Here is a 19,284-nt window from a genome sequence, read left to right as displayed (position 1 = left end):
ATAAGAAGAAATGAAGTTGTGAAGCATATGACAACATGGATGAACCTGGAGTGAAGCAAGCGAGACACAAAAGGACAAATACTGTGTGATTGAGCTATTATGAACTAAATATATTGTGTAAACTCAAAGAGTTAATAATCAGAGGGAAGCAGATTTGGCTCAACTGATAGGGCATCCACCTACCAGATGGGAGGCCCAGTGTTCAAACCCAGGGCCTCCTGCCCCGTGTGGTGAGCTGGCCCATGCACAGTGCTGATGTATGCAAAGAGTGTCCTGCCACGCAGGGGTGCCCCTGCATAGGGGAGCCCCACTTGCAAGGAATGCACCCCACAAGGAGAGCCGCCCTGTGCGAAAAAAGCTCAGCCTGCCCAGGAATGGCCCCACACAGACAGAGAGCTGACACAGCAAGATGACACAACAAAAAGAGACAGATTGCCAGTACCAACGACAAGAATGCAAGCAGACACAGAACACACAGCAGATGGACACAGAGAGCAGACAATGGGGGGGGGGGTAACGGGGGCAAAGGGGAGAGAAATAAATTTAAAATCTTAAAAAAATAAAATAGAATATTGTTCACCAGAAAATAGAAGAAGGTAGAAAACAGAAAGCTGAAGTTTAATCTGTGCAGAATTGGTAAAAAGGATGCGTGTCACCGTTCAGAAATGAATAGTAATGGTGAAAACACATCATTGTGTTTGTAACCAGCAGAACTAGTGTATAACAGTGGTTGAAAGGGCAAGTCTGAAGTCATGTATGTTACTAGAAGGAAAGCTAAAAATATAATAGGACTGTGTAACATAGTGAAACCTCATGTGAAATATGAATATGGTTGGTATTGCATATATGACTTTTCACAAAATATAAATACAAGTAAACTAGAGAGACAAAAACAAAATAGCAGCCATGTACAGCAGGGGAAGCATAGAGAGATTAAGAAGAGCTTTGTTTGTTGGTTTGTTTTTTATTATTATTGGAATAATGAAAATGATCTAAAATAATTGAAGTGATGAATGCACAACTATGTGATTTTGTCATTATACTGAATACCATTGATTATGCACTTTGGATGGATTTATGCTCTATTAATATGTATCAATAAAATGGACTTGTTTAAAAGAGAGAGAGAGAGGATTTTCCAGGCAAGGGGACAGTGGGAATAAAAGTTACAGGTAGAAAAATGCAGGGAATGTTTAGTGGATGAGAGGTAAATCAATTTAATTCAGTACAATTCAGCACAATCTAATTGACTCAAAGGAATAATGAATAAATCAACAAAGCAAGATGGAGCATCTTCTCTTAGGGTTGTGAACACCAAGCACAAAATATGGAATCTGACCCACTGGAAAAGGGAGCTGTTAAAGGTCACTGAGCAGAAGAGTAACATTATCGAAGGAGGATTGTAGGAAGACTGATATGGCAGTTGTGTGAAAATGAGTAAATGAGGAGAGTTTAGCAATAAAGAGGTGTCAGGAGGCTGCTCTTGGCTCAGTTAGGACCAAGGGGATAAAGGGCTTGATTAGTGGCAGTGAAAATGGAGAGGAAGAGATGGAGGGGATTCTGAGTATGGAAGGTGATGAAAGGAAGTGAGAGCTACCTGAGAAGGATGGAACCACCACCATCTACTGGATTACGCAGTTTGGCATAGCCATTGTCTAGAGCTAGCAGTCTGGCTTCAAACCCAGTTCTGCCTTGTCCTAAGCTAGTGAGACCTTAAGCAAGCTTGTTACCTTCTCTGTGCCTCAGCTTACACATCTCTAAAGTAGGAAGCCAACCATAGATCCTATCTCATAGGGTACTATGAGAGTTAAATAAATGAACACATTTATGGTGCTTAGCACAACCTGACATATAGGAAGCTCTTAGTAAATAACTACAGTTGTTAAGTTGAGAAGGCACACACTCTGCCTGTTCTTTATTTTCCTTTTGAATAAAATGCTGAAAGTAGTCATAAAGATACCAGGTGGCAAGCTTTATTTAGATATGGTCTCTTGCTGGATTTTTGCCTTCAAGCATAAAATACCTTTGACGCCACCCAAGACGGCCCTGCTGGGGAAATACAGACCTCTTACGCACAGCTGGTTCTTCTCAGGCATTCCATGAAGCTGGCTGAGGCACAGTCAGGGATACCTAGCACTGGCTGCTGGGCTCTGTGATGGAGAAAGGATGACATGGGCTGGAAGGCAGCCTCCCAGCTCTGCCACCTCTGACCCTCATTCTGAACTAAGACCCTCTGGGAAGAGTGGGCATCGTCCCTATTTTGCTCAGAGCTGACAGGCCTGAGAGGATAAGGATCCCATAAGCTAACCCAGAAAGCCTGAGCCTCTGCTCTATAAAGGTCACATCCCCCACCAGCCTGCAGGGCACCTGGTCTCTCTTGGCCCACTGGAATAAAAGTGGAATAAAATCCTCTTGGTCTACGCTGGGAAATGCCCCCAACCACTAACATCCTGTCAGTCCTGTGTCTCTGGAAAACCTTTGATAATAGAGGTCACGATCCCAAAAGTGATTGGGAAAGTGATGGGAACACCGTTTTCTGGAGATTTCTTGGTTCCACCTTCTTTCCTACCCTGCCCTTCCCCCAGTCAGCACCCAGCGGGGAATCTTCTAAAACACAGGCAGCACCCTGTGGGTGGCATTTGTGGTGATGTCAGGGGACCTCATTGGCAGTGGCCGCAGGGCCAGGGGAACACTGCTCCAACCATGAGAATTACTGTGTGTGCTCTGGGCTTAAAATATTTCATGAGTAATTTCCCAGATAGCGACGCAGCCTACCACGCTTACCACGGTAAGCCTACCAGCTTCACAACCCAGAGGCAACTGGGGATTCTTGAAGGGGGTTAATTCAGGAAGCTGAGGGGCTCTTCAGAGTGACAAAACCGACTTTAGGGTCTCCAAAGTGGGCAGGGGGCATAATTATCTGAGACAATGAGGTCAACTGTGTGGTCTCAAGCTGTGGAGATTCAAGATAATGTGTACTATTCATGGAAGATGTCCTCCCTTACCTGCCAATTCAGGGTACACCCCTCATTTTGGGCATTTATTCTTTTCTTATTTCCACAAGCTTCCCTTTGCTGCACAGAAATTCTTGAGTCATTTCATGGGTATTATTCAAACATTACAATTCATCCCATCCATTACTTGATCTTTGACTTAAACTAGTCCTAGGAGAACAGAAAGTCCTCAACGAATATGGATATGTGCAGTGGATTATAAACAGAAAAGGCTCTCTGTGGGATGTAATTTTTAATGAGAACACATTGTTATACTCAGGGTATGTGGCACTCTTGCTTAATAGAAACATTTACAAGAACACATACACAGTTATATCCAAATGCCAAATGAAGTAGATATTTTAAATGACCAACTTGCACCAGACATAAAATATATCATACAAAACAGGGGTTATATCCACAGTCATTAATTTTCATTTTCTACACACAACAATAAATTAAATCACATTATATGCAGATAGTACTACTTACATTAGAATAAATTGTACGGAACTTATACAGCTTTTATTTTTATTTTTCTACCAGACTCATGGTAGGTTGGTATTGTTTGGTAACTCTGTATTTAAATGAACAATGACTAGCATGAACCAGAAGACAAGAGCCCCAAATACACCTTTATAGTACCTGTCCCAGGTTCTCTTGGTTTCAGTTAATCACCATGCACAGGGAACAAAGCTCAGATTCCCAGGCCCCAAAACAGAGGTCTGCAAACCCACTGCGTTTCCAGACTGTCACCTCGTTGTTGTCTTGTAAGAAAAATCACAGTAAAGATTTTCAGATCTTGGCACTGAATAACAAAAATGACACCGGGTTTTCAAAACCCAAGTTGTCCTCTTTCTCTACCTCCTTTGCCAAATCATTACATGCTATGACAGCTTTGTTCTCCTAGCAAATAAAAAATAATCTGGTGAGCCTAGGTTGTGATTTACAATTGGTACGTGGTCCCTTTACTCCTTGTGCATAGAAACTTAGGTCTTTAAAAGTATGAATCAAAGCAATCCAGCATTTCCGCTAACTCTTAATTCTGCTTGTTCTAATCTCTCCCCTAGGAATCATCCCATACCTGATATACATCAAAGAGCAATTATAACATATGGATTTTTACTTCTGAATCTCAGCTCCTGTTGAAACCTTTTCATTGGGTTTGAAGTAGTGAACAACTTGAACGTTACCAGCATCAGCTGGCTTAGAATGTTTTGCCTTTGGTATGAATTAACATTAGTGGTTAATGAGAAATGTGAATAAATCCAGCCTCTTTGGAAAGTAAGTTTTAATCCTTCAGTCTTGCTGTGGGTTATACCTGCAGGAGACATTTGGGAAATCTACATGCTGAAAACCAAAGCCAGACTTGCTGAAATATATGGACGTCACAGGCTTGAACTGCCCAAGAGCTTATGTGGTCAAGTTAGCATAAGGTCAGGATCAAAAGGCAGCTACATTCTCACAGGCAGCACTGTTTTGCCTTGTTTCCTCTGAGGAGGTAAGCAGGTTCTACAAACAGGTTTCAACATGCGTAGGCAAGATGCTAGCATCCCACTGAAGTGGTGACACAGGAGGGTGCCCGGGGAAGGGGAGAGGGGCTCAGGTAAAGGCAGTGGCAGCCTGCAATACCACCCTTTTCTGTTACTTCTGGAGGATCAAACTCCTGGCACATCCCAGGTTTCTTGCTGAGTCTGGCTTATAAAAGAGCTGTTGAAAAGGGACTAACTTATTGGCTATTTTTTAGTTCTAAAGATCAAATAAAAATGAAACAGATCCCTTTGAACAGCACCATCTCATTCCCTTTGCTTCCACATTGCCTGTAAAGGTTATTCTACCTTTCTAGACAGTTTCAGCTTTTTCCACTGAGCAAGAAATTCAACTCATTTACTAGCTTCCTCATGAAGCACTGACCCACAGGGTGTAACTAAACAAAACCCAAGAAAGGTAAATCAGGGGGCCTAGTTTGGGTTGGCATTTGGCTTTATGACAGCATTCACTCATGATCTCAGTTGTTTGTGTCCCAAGAAACATAGGTATGCCTTCCTTCCAGGCTATAAATGCTCCTTATTACTGGTGGCAGGATATTCTATTTGGTCTCTTAAAGAGACTCCCACAAATAGCCAGTGTATACTTATTTACCGGAAGGTCCTGATGCCACTGGAATCTGCCTTGTGAATCTCTGTCGCTTTGTGTATAAGCTCTATACAAAGACCTTGATTTCCCTGCTGATGGCATAGCATACCACTCCCCCAAATCAGCTACAACCAGAAGGAAAGTGGGAAGTTAGGGGCAAAGAAGGCACATGTGCCATTAGAATATTAATGATCCCAGAAGTATGAACAGGAAGAAGGGGCCCAGCATTCCAAAGCAAAAAACTCTGAATGTAAGGAAGAGAAAAGGAGACCGCCTCTTTTCATATGTTTCTCCCCAATCCCATTAGAAATAGCTTCTGAAATGTAAAGGACTATTTTTAGGACTGTGGAACCATATCTGTGGTTCAGGAAAAGACAAGTGGATGGCTCTTCAGAGAAATGTAATGCACATGGAGTCTTCCTCGTGGAATTGTGGTCCGTCTGGGGTGGGATATGGACTCTAAAGAAGTTCTTACCAGAGAGAAGTGATCTTTGGGGAAAGCTTTTATTTCTGAGTCTTTCCCCCACCGCCACCTCTCACACACAAAAGCTAAGAGGGACAATGATCATCCTAAAACTATAGCTATTTCCAACACCAAAAAAATATATATTGTATACTCATTTTGACCTGTATCAATATCAGCTTATGACCTACTAATTAAGCACCCCTTTAAAATCTAAACATCCTGCAAGTACAATAAAAATATATAGAATGGATTAAGAACTAAAGTCCTGCTTATTTCACTATATGCTACTGGTAGGATATGAATATTATATGAGGTCAGCAAAGATGTTGCTTAGCAGTTAGAACTTAAATCCCAAACTACAATCTGGAGAGGTCTTAACCAGGGATAACCTTGGCCAAAACATCTACACTTTAACAAAAGTTTCCCAACTTAACGGAGTTTTGGTTATTCATATGAAAACTCCAAGGAAGAAAGAACAGACAAGACATGGAAACAAGCAATCTATCTTCAGAAAAGGAGAATTGCTTTAAGATTGGAAATAAATGGCATCTGTGGACCAGAAATTTCATGATTGGTTATTCCATTGGGAGGGGGGGGGTTGTTTTTATTTCATAAACTATTAGAAGTTAAAGTGAGTAGATTTTTGTTAATATTCCTTGTAGCATTTTACAGGTGCAACAGAAAACCTGAAGAACCAAATTAGGATAGCTGTGGTTCATTAGATAAATGTTGCCATTCTTCCATTTTTGAAAGATAAATTCTCACTCATTCTTAAGATTTGATCTGGGGACAAAATATTAAGTTTCCTCTACCTGAAGTAGAAATAAAAGATACTCAGTTCTAAAAGTTAGAGTTAATGAGCCCCTATACATTCTAGAAAGGTTAGAAATGTTTATACCTAAACACAGCAACCAAGTAGAGTATTTGTTCCTGTATACGTTCATAGGCTCAAATTTTAAATGTGTGTTTTTTTTTTACAAACACAAGATAACAGAAAATGAGTATTTCTAGAATATATGGAAAACATCTTTGAGAAATAAAAACGTGAAAGAAATAAGCTCTCCAATTCATGTAAATAAGATGGATGCCCTCTTTCCATCCTGGTTTCACTTTGAGGAGCCCTGAGCTGTCAAATGCTTCGCTTTCCTGGATTTTACTTCCCAAGCTCTCTCCCTAATTAGGATCTCTGGAGTTGGTCTCTCTTGCCTTTTTTACATTCAGCCCTTGTTCCTTTGCATATAGCACGGAGAACTACCACATTCCTGTTTCAGTTGACCTTAGTTCATTCTTTTATCATGCCCTTCCACTGCCTGCATTCCATATTTTAAATGAAAGAGGGGGGGAAATGTGCCTCACCCAGAAATAATCTGTTCACTTTGACTGCATTGGTGGTGACAGAGGCAGACTCGGCCAGATCCAAAGACACGCGACTCTCGTGCACACAGCCTGTCACACCACCTCTGTGAACGGCGACCTCCATCACACCAAGTCATGACTCAAACTCAGCTGTCTTCCTCCCTGGAGATGACCATTTACAGCTATTTAGATACATTTTAAACTACTTTTCAGTTGCTCAACATGTCACAGAGGAAAGACCCGAGTGCCCCAATACTAAGTAACCTTATCTAGCAACTTCCCATTCTTCCCTGTCTATTTTCTCTACAATTAATAAGTGAACGTGGCAACCTGAGTTTAAATCCGTGTGCAGAGTACTGGGCACAAAGCAGATATCCAGCAAATACTTACTTAACCTAGTCCAAGCTCCTTCTATCCATACTCAACCCAGTGTGACAGGTTATTAGCGGGCGATTATAAAGGAAGTAAAAGGGAATATAATAAGATATTTAGATTCCCTCTTTTAACCGAAACCACCACTATGAATTTTGGTAAAAGGTCATATATATGCATGTTTTAAATTTATCATTTCTGTGCTTACCGCCATGGTCTTACTCTACAAAGCTGTCCTGGAGGAAAAAGGACTGCCTCCCTTTATATACCCTGCTTAGTTCTAGTAACTTTTCACCCCTGATCTTGAAATAGCATTTGACCAAAACTGGAAGGGTGTGTCTACCCATAAAGTAACTTGCCTTTAAACAGGTAAAGGGATGTACTCCTTTAGACTTTATAATCTGGATACTTTCTACATCTCTGAAATTAAAACAGCAAATTGCGTTTGACTGTGACTAAGGGCCAGAGGGAAACAAGGCAAAAATGAGAAGCATCTTTCATCATCGTTGGTTGGTTGTACACTTTAGCCATGCATTTAAAATATAAATGAAATTTAATCTTCAAAATGAAAAAATAGACACATTTTCTAATAGCAAAATACAAGATTAAAATACTTAAAAATAAAATATTAGTGTGAAATAGGGCTTTTTGTTTACATTTTTAAAAGGAAACATTTTAGACTTGCTTTTCTTGTATAAATCCTCTTTTCTCACTAATATTTACAACCTTCCAGAGTTGCTTTTATGAGACACAGAAGGAGACAGGGAGGAAACCCTTTTTCAAGATTTGAAGCTAGAACCCGAAAGTACACGCTGGACAGATGGGTCCTCAATCACCCCCTCTAGAAAGAGGAATGCTGTACTTACGGCCTTGCGGTTTTTCATTACATTTTCCTCTTCCTGGGTGTTAATTTTTTTCTAAGAATGTCCTACCTGTAAAGATGATTTTTATTCTAGCTATAAAGCATTTCATTTAAGAAAACCACATTTTATATCCTTGCACGAAATGCCCCCTCAGACCATCAAAATATGGAGACATCAGATTTTAACACCATAAAAGTAATCCTATACCCTTGAAGCAGTATGAACATTTAACAGAGTTAACGTTATTTCCTCCTATTTGTTTGTCATGAGATGAAGGGCCGTGAGGCATATGGTGATTAATAATCATTCCTGAGCGTCTAAAGAAATTTTAAAACGAAATGACTAACTGCTTAAAAGAACGAATTCCCTAAGAGCGCCTCTTCTATTCCATTGATGTCTTTCATCCCATCTATCTCCTTAAAGAATCTCAGGCAGAAAGAAAAGCCTTCCTCTAAGCCACCGAAAAATGGGATCTGATGGAATCTTCCCGTAACTCGCGATGTTTTCCAAGGGTACTTTCTTCTTGCTGGTTTCGTCTCTCAATGGTTATTCTGTATTTCTTCCTGGAGAAAGGGAAAGTTAATGTAGTAATAAAACCTCGCTTGGCTACAAAACACTATGGTTTCTCTCACAAAGAATGCCCTCAAGGGACATCGGGGTTTGGGCTGATAAATGGGAAGTGACAGAAATGAAACGCTGGTCAGAGATTAAAGTAGTGTGCCCCAAGGCGTCGTGCCCTTATTCAAGGAGGAAAATCGGCATGCCTTTCCAAATACCGTAGAACAAGCCTTCCCCTTCTTCCCTGGGCGCCTTGTGGGTGAAGTCTTGTCTATTCTGCCACAGACGCTCTCCCCAGCTCCCAGGATAGGCTTTAGATAAAAATCAGATTAAGTGCACTGGGACCAAAGGAACAGGAATACAACTGTTCCCACAAAGAGCCTTTGACACCCAGAATTACATTTCCACTGAAGGAATGAAAAAACCTTGGTCTAATGACTTATAAATAAGCCATAAATTGGACCACCAGAGATTACAAAGGAATGGCCCCTCCTTGCCTGAGGAACCATCAGTACCTTGAACGCAAGAAAAGGATGACAATTTCACAGGCCTCGGGCTAAGCACACACCAGCCCAAGCCTGGATTCCGAGCTTCCCCCTCCTCTTAAGAAGGTGAACCAAGGCACTTATTTCCTAATTGGAAGAAGTCTGAGAAAGGGGAAGCTGATTTTTCCCCTTTGTCCAGATTCCCTCTCCACGTTCACATTTGGTGGGTAGTAGGAATCTGGGTCAGAATTTCTGTGTTGAAGGATAGCAGCGGCAATCTGGCCCACAGGATGGGATAGACACTTCTGGGCCCCCACTACCCATCCACTAACCCACTGACCACCAAAGCCCGGGTCCCACCAGAAGAACGGCTTAGGTTTTTTTAACCGCCTCACACAAATGGGATGGTGCAAGTGACAAAGGACAGGAGAGGTGATTTTAAAGCTTTATAAAGCGGTCCTAACCTGAAGAAGTAGAAGGCCATTAGCAAACCTGCTCCTAGTAAGGCCCCCACAACAATTCCTGTCACAGCCGATTCTTCTAGGCCACCTGCTTGAGAGAGAAACAAAGATAATGAGAGTTTGTTTTGAGAAAACAGCTAAGAATGCCTCAAGCTTCATCCATTGGAAGGTGTTTTTCAATTTCCCACTTGAGGCAAGTTTTCCTTTCTTTTTAACAAAAGTTTTCCTGGTGATCCAACACTTTCCATTTGCTGCCAAGGGAAAAGCTTAAGACACATTTGAGAAAGTAGTTGATGAATGTGAGAAAAGAATGAACACAATGGGAATATCAGCAGAGTCAAGACAGATTTGAGGAAGACTAGAAACCAAAGTTCTCAGATACATCCACACTCTTTGGAGTTTATTGTCGGAGAAGACAACCAGTTGGACCATGGGATTGACCCAGCACTTCTTATTTTCACAGATGGATGGTGACACCTCAAAGTGCTGGAAGATTTGGTGAAAAATTTGCTGGGTTCATGTTCTATTTTTAGATGTTCTCTCACCACAGCCAGAGTTTCATGTCAAAACGTCCTATATAGCTTTGTGAAAATGTGAATAACAATTTGAAACAATCAAGTTCAGTAGTGTCCCAGTTATTACATAAAAGTGATAAATAGCGAGCTTTTCTATAAAGAGTTCAGTTTATGGCCTTTGGTGCATAACCTCATTTAAGCCTCAAAACAACCCTAAAAGTTGGGCTCACTTTCCCATTTTACATATGGCAAACTGAGGCTTACAGAGGTCAAGGAACTCTTCTAGGGTCACAAAATCAGCAAATACTGAGGGTGGGATTTGAAACCAGCCCAGTAACTCCAGAGACAGTGCTCTCAACACCCTTCGCCTTACTCCCTCCTACAATTATTGCATAGACACAAACATCCCACCATGTGAAAGGTGCTCCCAAAACATAATGACTACACAAATAGGAGCCTAAAATGATCAACTGGCCTGAGAGATTGATATTTGCTTCGTTCTCCTTCATGACCTTATCAAAAGGATTATACCTTAACAAAAAGGAAGAAAAGGTAAAGACAAATGACTTTATATGGCTAAGAGACTTCAAGTGAGTCAAGAGGTCATTCCAGAGGTTACGCTTATGCATGTTTCAGCAAGATCTCAATGACTGCCAAAGTAAATACTACCTGAAATAGTGGGGCACTAAGGGCTCTGGAGACTGCCGGACACTATAGGCGGGGCAGACAGCTCAGGAGTTTGGCACCCTGCCGGTGGGCCCTACTTTGGAATTTATGCTCCCCAATGTGAGAGTTGGACTCAGTTGTGGTTTCCCTATGCATGGCTCTTCTGTCCCTTGTATTTAAACCTATAGTTAGTAGTAGAGTTGATAGGTATACATCCAAGAGACTTAGATCTTTGGGCTTCCATGTGCCAGCTGGGCCCTGAATCTGAATAGAGTTGCAACATCTATTCTCCACTTCATTGGACTCACCCAGGACAACTACAAGATGATGAAGGACAATGCCCATCCCAAGGAACAGAGAGAGTCTACAACTGCAAGCAACACAGTCCCATCCATCTGCCCCATGGGAGCTAAGCCCCCTCTCAATTAGAAGCAGAGTGGGCATCACCATCCCAGAATCCTCAGGACTGGGGAATGAACGATGGACTGGAGCAGACTGACTGGTATTCTACTACAGACTTATTGTGATTCTAGCAATGGAAACTTGTTGGCCACTGGAGGTTCTGAGGGGAGGCAGAGGGAAAAACAGGCGTAATATGGGAGCATTTTCAGAACATGGGAATTGTCCTGAATGTCATCGCAATGATACAGATACAAGCCATTATATTTCTTGTCCTAACTTACAAAATAGTGCAGAAGAAGTGTAAACTACAATGTAAAATATAATCCATGCTTAGTGGCAATGTTCCAAAATGTGTTCAGCAATTGTAACTAATGTAGGATGTTGTTGATGTGGGAAAATATGGGAGCAGTAGGCAGTGGGGCATATGGGGATCCCCTATATTTTTTATGTAACATTTATGTAATCTAAATATCTTTTTAAAAAATAAAAAATATATATATTTTTAAAAAGGTCTTATAAAAGCTACGGTTTCTAACAATTTTCCTATTTGTAAGCTCCTTATAGGAACATCACCTGCTTCTATATTTGTGTACAAGGCTGCTCATAATAATAGGTTTTACACTTACCTGTCCATTTATAAATTTTCAGGGACATTATACATTTGGTTTTGAGGAGCATAACTACAGACTTTGAAAATAAGAATAAGACTTGCTAGAAAAAATGAATACGTGAGTGACATTTAGTCTTTGATATTTTTATTTTTCCTAAAAGTGAGAACCTCAAATAGTAAGAGATGTAAAAATAGAGAGAAGCCTTCTGCCATTCTGAAAAAGAAAGATGGAAAGACCTGTAAGCCTCTGATAAAAGCAGGATGCCAGTTTGTGAATTTTTCCCATGTGTTTTATACCCATCAGAAAAAGAAATCTCAACTTTCAGAACATGGGCTCCTGGAGGACACTTATCTCTTAAGCTTGCATTATACTGAGACTTTAGATAATGAAGTACATAGTAAATTAAGTTTCTAGACTTACATGATTTGCAAGGAGAGGTATTTGAGTGCTCCACAATTCTGGTTTCATCTATTCTCAGTTTCAAAGGTCCCCAAGGATATTTGACATTTGGCCGCATTTCAAAACGACCTTCTTTTCCAAAGTAATCACCAATAACCTATATGAGAAAGAAAAGGCCAAAGTTATCTGTTCCCAAAGCAGGCACAAAGCACAGAGCCTTGAACTGTGAAAAAAAAAAAAATTTTTTTTTTAATTAATGAAGTTGTAAGTTTACAAAGTAATCATGCATACCATACAGGATTACTATACATCACCCCACCACCAACACCTTACAATTGTTGTGACACATTTATTACAAATGATGAGAGAACAGCATCATAATATTACTGCTACCTATAGTCCATAGCCCAAAAAAATCTTGACTTAAAGAATCTTCAGAAACGCATCCTCTTGTCCTGACTGCTGGGTTACACTCGCCCCTCTGATGAATTTACCCTCTTTGCACCCCCATTTCCAGACTGAGCACTCTCTTTCAAGTGGCCCCTGTGCCCCTGGGAAGTATTCTGTTGGTTCTAGATTCACTCCTCAGTTTCTGAGCCCTACCCTAGAAGTATCTTCCCACCCAAGCTTTCAGGACTTGTCTTTTGGTGAGGCAGGAGCACACTGCTCCTGAGAGGCCAGGAACATCTCCTCCCCTCTCTCTCCTCAAGGAGGTCCCCCAGACTCTGATGGGCTAGTCCATGTTGGAGTAAGAAGTCTAGATCATTTCCCAAGTATAACAACAGTGGCAGGTACTGGGCATGGACCACCTGCTTTGAGCATATTCACACCCTATGCCTCAGACGAACTCAGTGATGGACTAGGATTACTCGCCTTTCGCAGATGGGGAAAGCAGAAGTGAATGAGACCCAGATCACTCAACGCGCAAAAGCCCATTCAGTGCACAGAGACCACGCCTGTCCTGCCGACCGGCCCTTCCCACCAAGGCCCTGCACTGGACCAGAGGGAACAGCAAGTCCCACCTGCCAGGGCAGAGAAGGTGCCTCGGAGTAAGGACGCTGTGCACGAGTGAGCAAGGCAGCGCTCAGGAGACAGTGCTGTTGGACTTGAAACACTGCACACTTGTATAATATTTATACAGTTATCATTTAAAATTTATTTTGGACTTTCCTAGGTTTCATTTTCCGCTGGTTCTCACAATAAGTGCATGAGATTGGAAAGGAAGATATTACGGTTTATATTTTACAGCTGAGCAAATGAAAAGAGCACGCACCTTTGGAAAACGTCGGGTGCTCATCATTGTATCCAAGGCGCTCTTTCCTTTTCTTGATGCTATCCTGAAACTACATCATCTTTTGAAATACATACAAGCCCAGTTTGTAATAATTCCAAGATAATTCCCAAATGGAAGAGGGGAAATAAAATTCCACTCTTCCACCCTGATAACCTTCCCTTGTCTTTTAGGACTAATGTGTGGCTCGTGGCCAGTTGAAACGTGGATTTCCCCACTGAGGACAAACTTGGCACCCTTTCCTGAAGTCTTCCCTGATACCCTCAACCAAAGGTGAGCTCTTCCTCCTTGGAAACTCCAGTGTTTTCAACTCATTTATTTTTTGGAGACTGCTTCTGGGACAGCTATTTTGACAGCAGGACAAACACATTCCTTGGATTCTCGACAAGCAGAGTGAGCTGCGGATACAGAAATTCCTTTGCTTACCTCCTGGGTGCCCGCTTCTGTGTCCGTCATGGCAATCACAGAGAAATCTCCATGCCGGTCTCCATTCGCATCTATGGACACCGGCCCAGCGATACCTAGAGGACCATATATGAAGGACTGGAAATGAGTTGCTTAAACTACCTCTCTCTGCCAACAAAAACAAGAAAATGAATTGACAGGATTTTTTAAACAAACTAATGCCACAGGAAATCTCATCAGACGCTGAGCATTTTTGCTGGCATTTGGAAAGACATTGTAATTTCATCTGTGTCTGCATTCCTAAATTCTTAGCATTTCTCCATTTAAAAAAGAAAAGAAAGAGAAATAAGTGACTTTCTTTGGGGAATAAGTTTTTTTTTTTAAATGCAGGCTAATCCTGGAAGCAACATGCCTATCCCAGAGCTCTGTACTAATGCTGAGAGAGAGAGAGACAGACAGCAAAGAATGAGCAGTAGAAGGACTTTCACGGACTTGTCATGGGGTTGCATGATCATCAGACAAATAAGATGAAAATCCGTCCAGGGCCCAGGACTCAGTCTTAGCAACAGGCTTCAATGCACAGGAGAGCAGAGAAGGGGGTCTGGTCTGGTGGGTCCTGGATGCTGAATTTGGTGCCACAGCTGAGGCAGAGCTGAGTCGGAAACACTCTGTGCTCAAGAGTGGGGTGGCCTGAGCTAGGGATCTGCAAGTTTGCACTGGAATCGACTGTTTGCATTTGGATTCCAGGGCTGACATTTACTGGTTCTGTGGGCATGGGCAAGGTACTAAACCCTCTGAGCCCCAGTCTCTATGACTGCAAAACAGGTATAATAGTACCTCCTGACCAAGCGAGGTACATTTCCTCTTCTGAACAGAGACAAAATGAGAAAAAAACCATGGGAAGAACTTTCAACACGATTACTCTTCTATCGTTCTTTTTCTTCTATTGTTATTACGACTATCATTTTGCACGACAGCTGGTAGAGGACACAGGCTGTGCTCACACCACGCAGAGGACGAGCCATTCCATCCACATGGAGAATCAGTGAGGACTCAGTAAGAGAATTGGTATTTTACAGGGACTTGGGAGGAAGTGCATGATTTGGACAAGTAGCAGTCCTGGTTCTGGGATATTTTAAGCAGAAAAACCAGTCTAGTAAGTACTTAGAAAGGCAGAGGGGCCAAAAGGGACAGAGGGACCTTGAGATTTCTGGGGAGATGGGTGCACGTGTGTGGAGGGGAACTGCGAGAAGGAAGGCTGGGACAGAGTGGCCAGCGCGTGCCTCGTGAAGGATTTCATCTTACTCTGGCTGGCAGGCAAAGTGTAGAATGCTCAATAAGAGCAAATAGGCATTATTAGCTGATATTAAACGTCTGTATCATAATTTTCAGACACTAAATAAGAGACTGCATGCATCAGCCACATTCTAATTAACTAAGGCTGTTTGTTTTCTTTCATTTAAACTGTGGTAAAGTTCAGTGTAACCCTTAATTGGTGTTTCTATTGATTTGGTTCTTTCCAGAAGGACTGCCTCCTCTAGTAAAATGGATGTCTGGGAAAAAGGATCCCAAGGGAAAGTTCCATCCTCTAGTGTGGTTTGGAGAGGGCCTGTATTTGGGTTTACTGTCCTTTGGGTTGTGGTTTGAGGGCTCATTGATTTTTCCAGACTTTGGTCTTCTTTGCCGGAAACAGAATGGAGCTGCCATTCATCTGGATTTTTTTGTCTTCTTAATATAGACTGGTTACAAAAGATGCATGTACCTCAAACTTGTGTATCTTGACAGTCTGTATAACTTTAAGATTATAAATAGCTTTCTTTTAAATTTATCTCCAAACATATTGGCCATCCAACACCACTTGTCCCTCTGTTCAGAAGTGTTTATGATGGTGTGTCCTGCTAAGTATTTCAGAGTATTTTATAAAACAAGGTAGCCCTGGTAATCAAAGACCTCATTACACCTTTAAGCTATTACATTTCTGCTGAGAAATAGGGTGAGAACACTCAGGGTGGGCGATTAGCAAAGTGAGACCTCACCTAAGAGTACTGTACATAAGGTGAGATCGTTAGGCTGCCTGAAGAATTTTCCTGTACAAAATTAATGGGACGTTCCACCCTCATTTCTATGGGCCTGGAGTGGAAACCCAGGTTGGAGCCACAGTCCTATTTACCTTGTCACTCTGACCTCTCACACAGAGAAGAAATTGAGCTTCTTTCCAGGCCATCTGTTGAAAGCCTTGAGAGTTGGTCGTGGGTTTCACAGCAATAAAATCCAAATTTGTCAAGCAACATCCAGGGTATTTTTCCCCTGACAACTTAATTATCACTTACAGGTTACTTTGTTATTAATTTTAGGAAGGCTAGAATTGCTCTTCCTTCAGATAGATACCTTAGAGTTCTTTCTGGACCTACCCTGGGGTGGGTCGTTGTTTAGCAACTAAAATTGGCTCCCCAAGCAACTGCAACCCAAAACCTACCTTGAAATTATCTGTCTATTTGGTCAAAGGAGATTTAGACTGAACTACATGGCTGATTGTTTCAGGACTTGTTGCATATTGCCAAGCACAGACCTGTCCCTAGAATGTATGTGTCAAGATGGCCTCTGGGAAAGGTCAGTCCATGTCCTGGCTCCAAGCAGAGCTGTACTCCAGCCACCATGGGGGCCTGCTCTTCCCTTAATAACCTCCCTCAGTGCTGCCTTCCAACGTCCCCCAACTCTGGCTCCTGTTCTTCTGTCAGAAGACCAGGAACAAATGACCACACCAGGTAGTGAGTAATAGCTAGAATGGGATGTGGCCTACCGAGCTTGTGTCCACACAGGCCAGTGCCGCAGTGTATTGTGTGCAGCTTCTGGGAAATTCGCCTCTGTCCTCATATGCCCCCTGAATTAGGCTATTTGTTTCCAGCTCTTCAGCTGAATCCATCAAAGGTGAAGCAAAATGATCCTGGAGTCTTAGCTGCCCATGTCCGATAATCTCTCTCAAGTTTTATAAAAGAGAAGTCACTCCGATTTTGAGGAAGGCATGGCATTGGCTAAAACCACCAGGGAGAAATGAAAGCGATCAACTGGGACCATAGCTACTGCCCAGTCAACCCTAGCTGGGAATGGGCCCCTCCCTCCTGTCCTACCCTTTCTAATAACAGAAGGCAAGTGGGAGACTGGAGTGGGGTAGGGGTCCCATCAGAAAAATTAATGTTTTCCAGAAGTTTAGACTTACAGGGATTAATTCATTAAATAAATAAATCCAAGTTATTTAATGAAATAAAAATTTCCTAAGTTGGATTACAGATAAATATAGGCACACTCCAATGCATTAAGGAACTTTAAGGAAGAGTCAGCATAATGCCGAAGGGAACAGGACCTTGTGAGTCATCAGTTGGACCGACCTCCTTATTGTACAGATGAAGAGAGAAGCCAGCTGAATGAGGTTACTGGTAAGTCAGGGCCCAGGATGCAGGTTTCCCACCCCCTGTTCCAGTGACCTGTACACCATGTCTGTAGTTCTCAAATGATGCCCACAACATACTGTAGTTCATTTTCCATAAGGAGCCATTTTTAAGATGCAAGACATGATGGTGTCACTCAAAACCCACTAGTGGCTTTCAGCCTCACTCAGGATAAAACCCAAAGTCCTTGCCATAGCTTCCAAGTCCACACGATGCAGCCCTACTAACCTCTCTGACCATGTTTCCTACCACACTGCCCCCCCCACCGGTACTCTGCTTCACCAAAAAGGCCCCCTTGCTCTTCTGTGGACACGCAGCACTCTCCTGCCACCTGCATTCGCGGCTCCCTCTGGAATGCTCTCCCACAAACAGCTACTCTACCTAACTTGCCCCTCACTTTCTTCAGCCCATGCCCCATTCCCCAGCCTTACTGCCACTGCCCAGAGAGGCCTTCCCTGACCACCCTATCACTTTCTACCTCCCTCCTTTGCTTTATTTTTCTTCTTAATACTGATACAGCCCCTGAAATAGTATATCAATTTGTTCACTGCTAGTTCTCCCCCACTAGCACGTAAGCTCAGTTTATTGAAGGAAGCGTCATTAGTTCACTGTCAATCCCCAGCACGTCAAACAGGGCCTAGCACACAGTAGGTGCTCAATAAATATTGGTTGAATGAATGAATGACCATAAAGTTGATATCTTTAGGACTCCAGCAACTGGGTCATTCCCATGTTGAATCTTAGCTTAGATTTCCTATGCACTATGGGCAAGAATATAACTTAGTGGATCTTTCTGGAAGATATCTGGCAATATCTCACGCATTTAAAAGGCACCAACATACTGTTGCATCCAGAACTCCCACACTAGGAACCTATACCACTGGATGTCTTAACAAAACTCCATCAAGATGAGAAGCATTTTGCCTAAATGGCAGCATTTTGCATAATAGAAAAAATTGCAAATAACTGAAGTGCCCATCAATAGGAAACTGGTTAAAGAAATGATTGCACAGCCATATGGTGGAATTATATATGTTAACTGTTATTTTAAAACGTGTTGGATCTGGAAGTGCTAATAGGAAAATTCATTTAGTTGACATAACTAAAACCTTAGATGAAGAATGGTATTTGTAGTATAATCCCTTTTGTGTACATTTTTTAGATAAGATATACAAATGCATATCTGCTGGCAGAAGGCATAAAATATTTTTAGACAGACTCATAGGAAACGTTGGGGAGAGAGGACTAGGGTGGGAAGGAAAGCTTTCACTTTTCATTTTGTACATTTTTTATACTGTTTAAATTTCATAGCCAAGTATAGTCTCATTCTTGTAAAATTTTTAAATGTTGACAGAGGTTGCCTGAGTGATGAGTTTATGGGCTATTTTTGTTGTTGTTCTTACACGTCTCTGTACTTAAGAAAATAACAACTAATATATATCATTTTTTAAAATTAAATAAAAGTAGAGTTCTCAATTGGACTTCCTCTTCCTTCAAACCACCCAGGTTTAACCATGACAGGTACTATTTCCTCAGTTTGACAAAGACCAACATTGTCTGACCGGAGCAATGTAAATTTGACAAGTTTTAAAACTTACCGCAGAACTCTTAACAAACTGGTTATTCTATCATGAAAGAGACTTGTCATTTTAATGACATGAGTCATTTAATGGGACTTTTGTCTTAAGAAGCACAGAGCTGTTGCTTAACGACCAAAAGAACGAGACATTTTCTATTTCAGCAGTACTATTTCAAAACACTTTCACATGCATCATCTCATTTAATTTCCACAAGTTTGTGAGGTGGGTTAATTTTGAACTGTTACCCTTCCTTTACAGCTGAGAAAAAGAAAGACACTG

The 19,284-nt window shown here is 41.7% G+C and overlaps 1 protein-coding gene across 2 annotated transcripts in view; it reads right to left on the bottom strand.

Annotated features, from left to right (window-relative positions):
- Positions 1-3,231: 3,231 nt before the first annotated feature.
- NPR3 (natriuretic peptide receptor 3) overlaps positions 3,232-19,284 on the bottom strand; it is a 74,058-nt gene continuing 58,005 nt past the window's right edge. Inside the window, exons 5-8 of one of the 2 annotated variants that reach the window (XM_004484628.5) lie at positions 14,001-14,095; positions 12,305-12,440; positions 9,694-9,781; positions 3,232-8,749 (exon numbers count right to left, since the gene is read on the bottom strand). In XM_004484628.5, the coding sequence (XP_004484685.2) occupies positions 8,638-8,749; positions 9,694-9,781; positions 12,305-12,440; positions 14,001-14,095 (431 nt within the window). In that variant the 3' untranslated portion in view covers positions 3,232-8,637. The remainder of the gene's footprint in view (positions 8,750-9,693; positions 9,782-12,304; positions 12,441-14,000; positions 14,096-19,284) is intronic. The other variant, XM_004484629.5, reaches the window with a different exon arrangement.

Source organism: Dasypus novemcinctus, chromosome 2 (genome assembly GCF_030445035.2).
Source record: "Dasypus novemcinctus isolate mDasNov1 chromosome 2, mDasNov1.1.hap2, whole genome shotgun sequence".
Lineage (NCBI taxonomy): Eukaryota > Metazoa > Chordata > Mammalia > Cingulata > Dasypodidae > Dasypus > Dasypus novemcinctus.
This window is presented reverse-complemented; position numbering and strand designations above follow the sequence as displayed.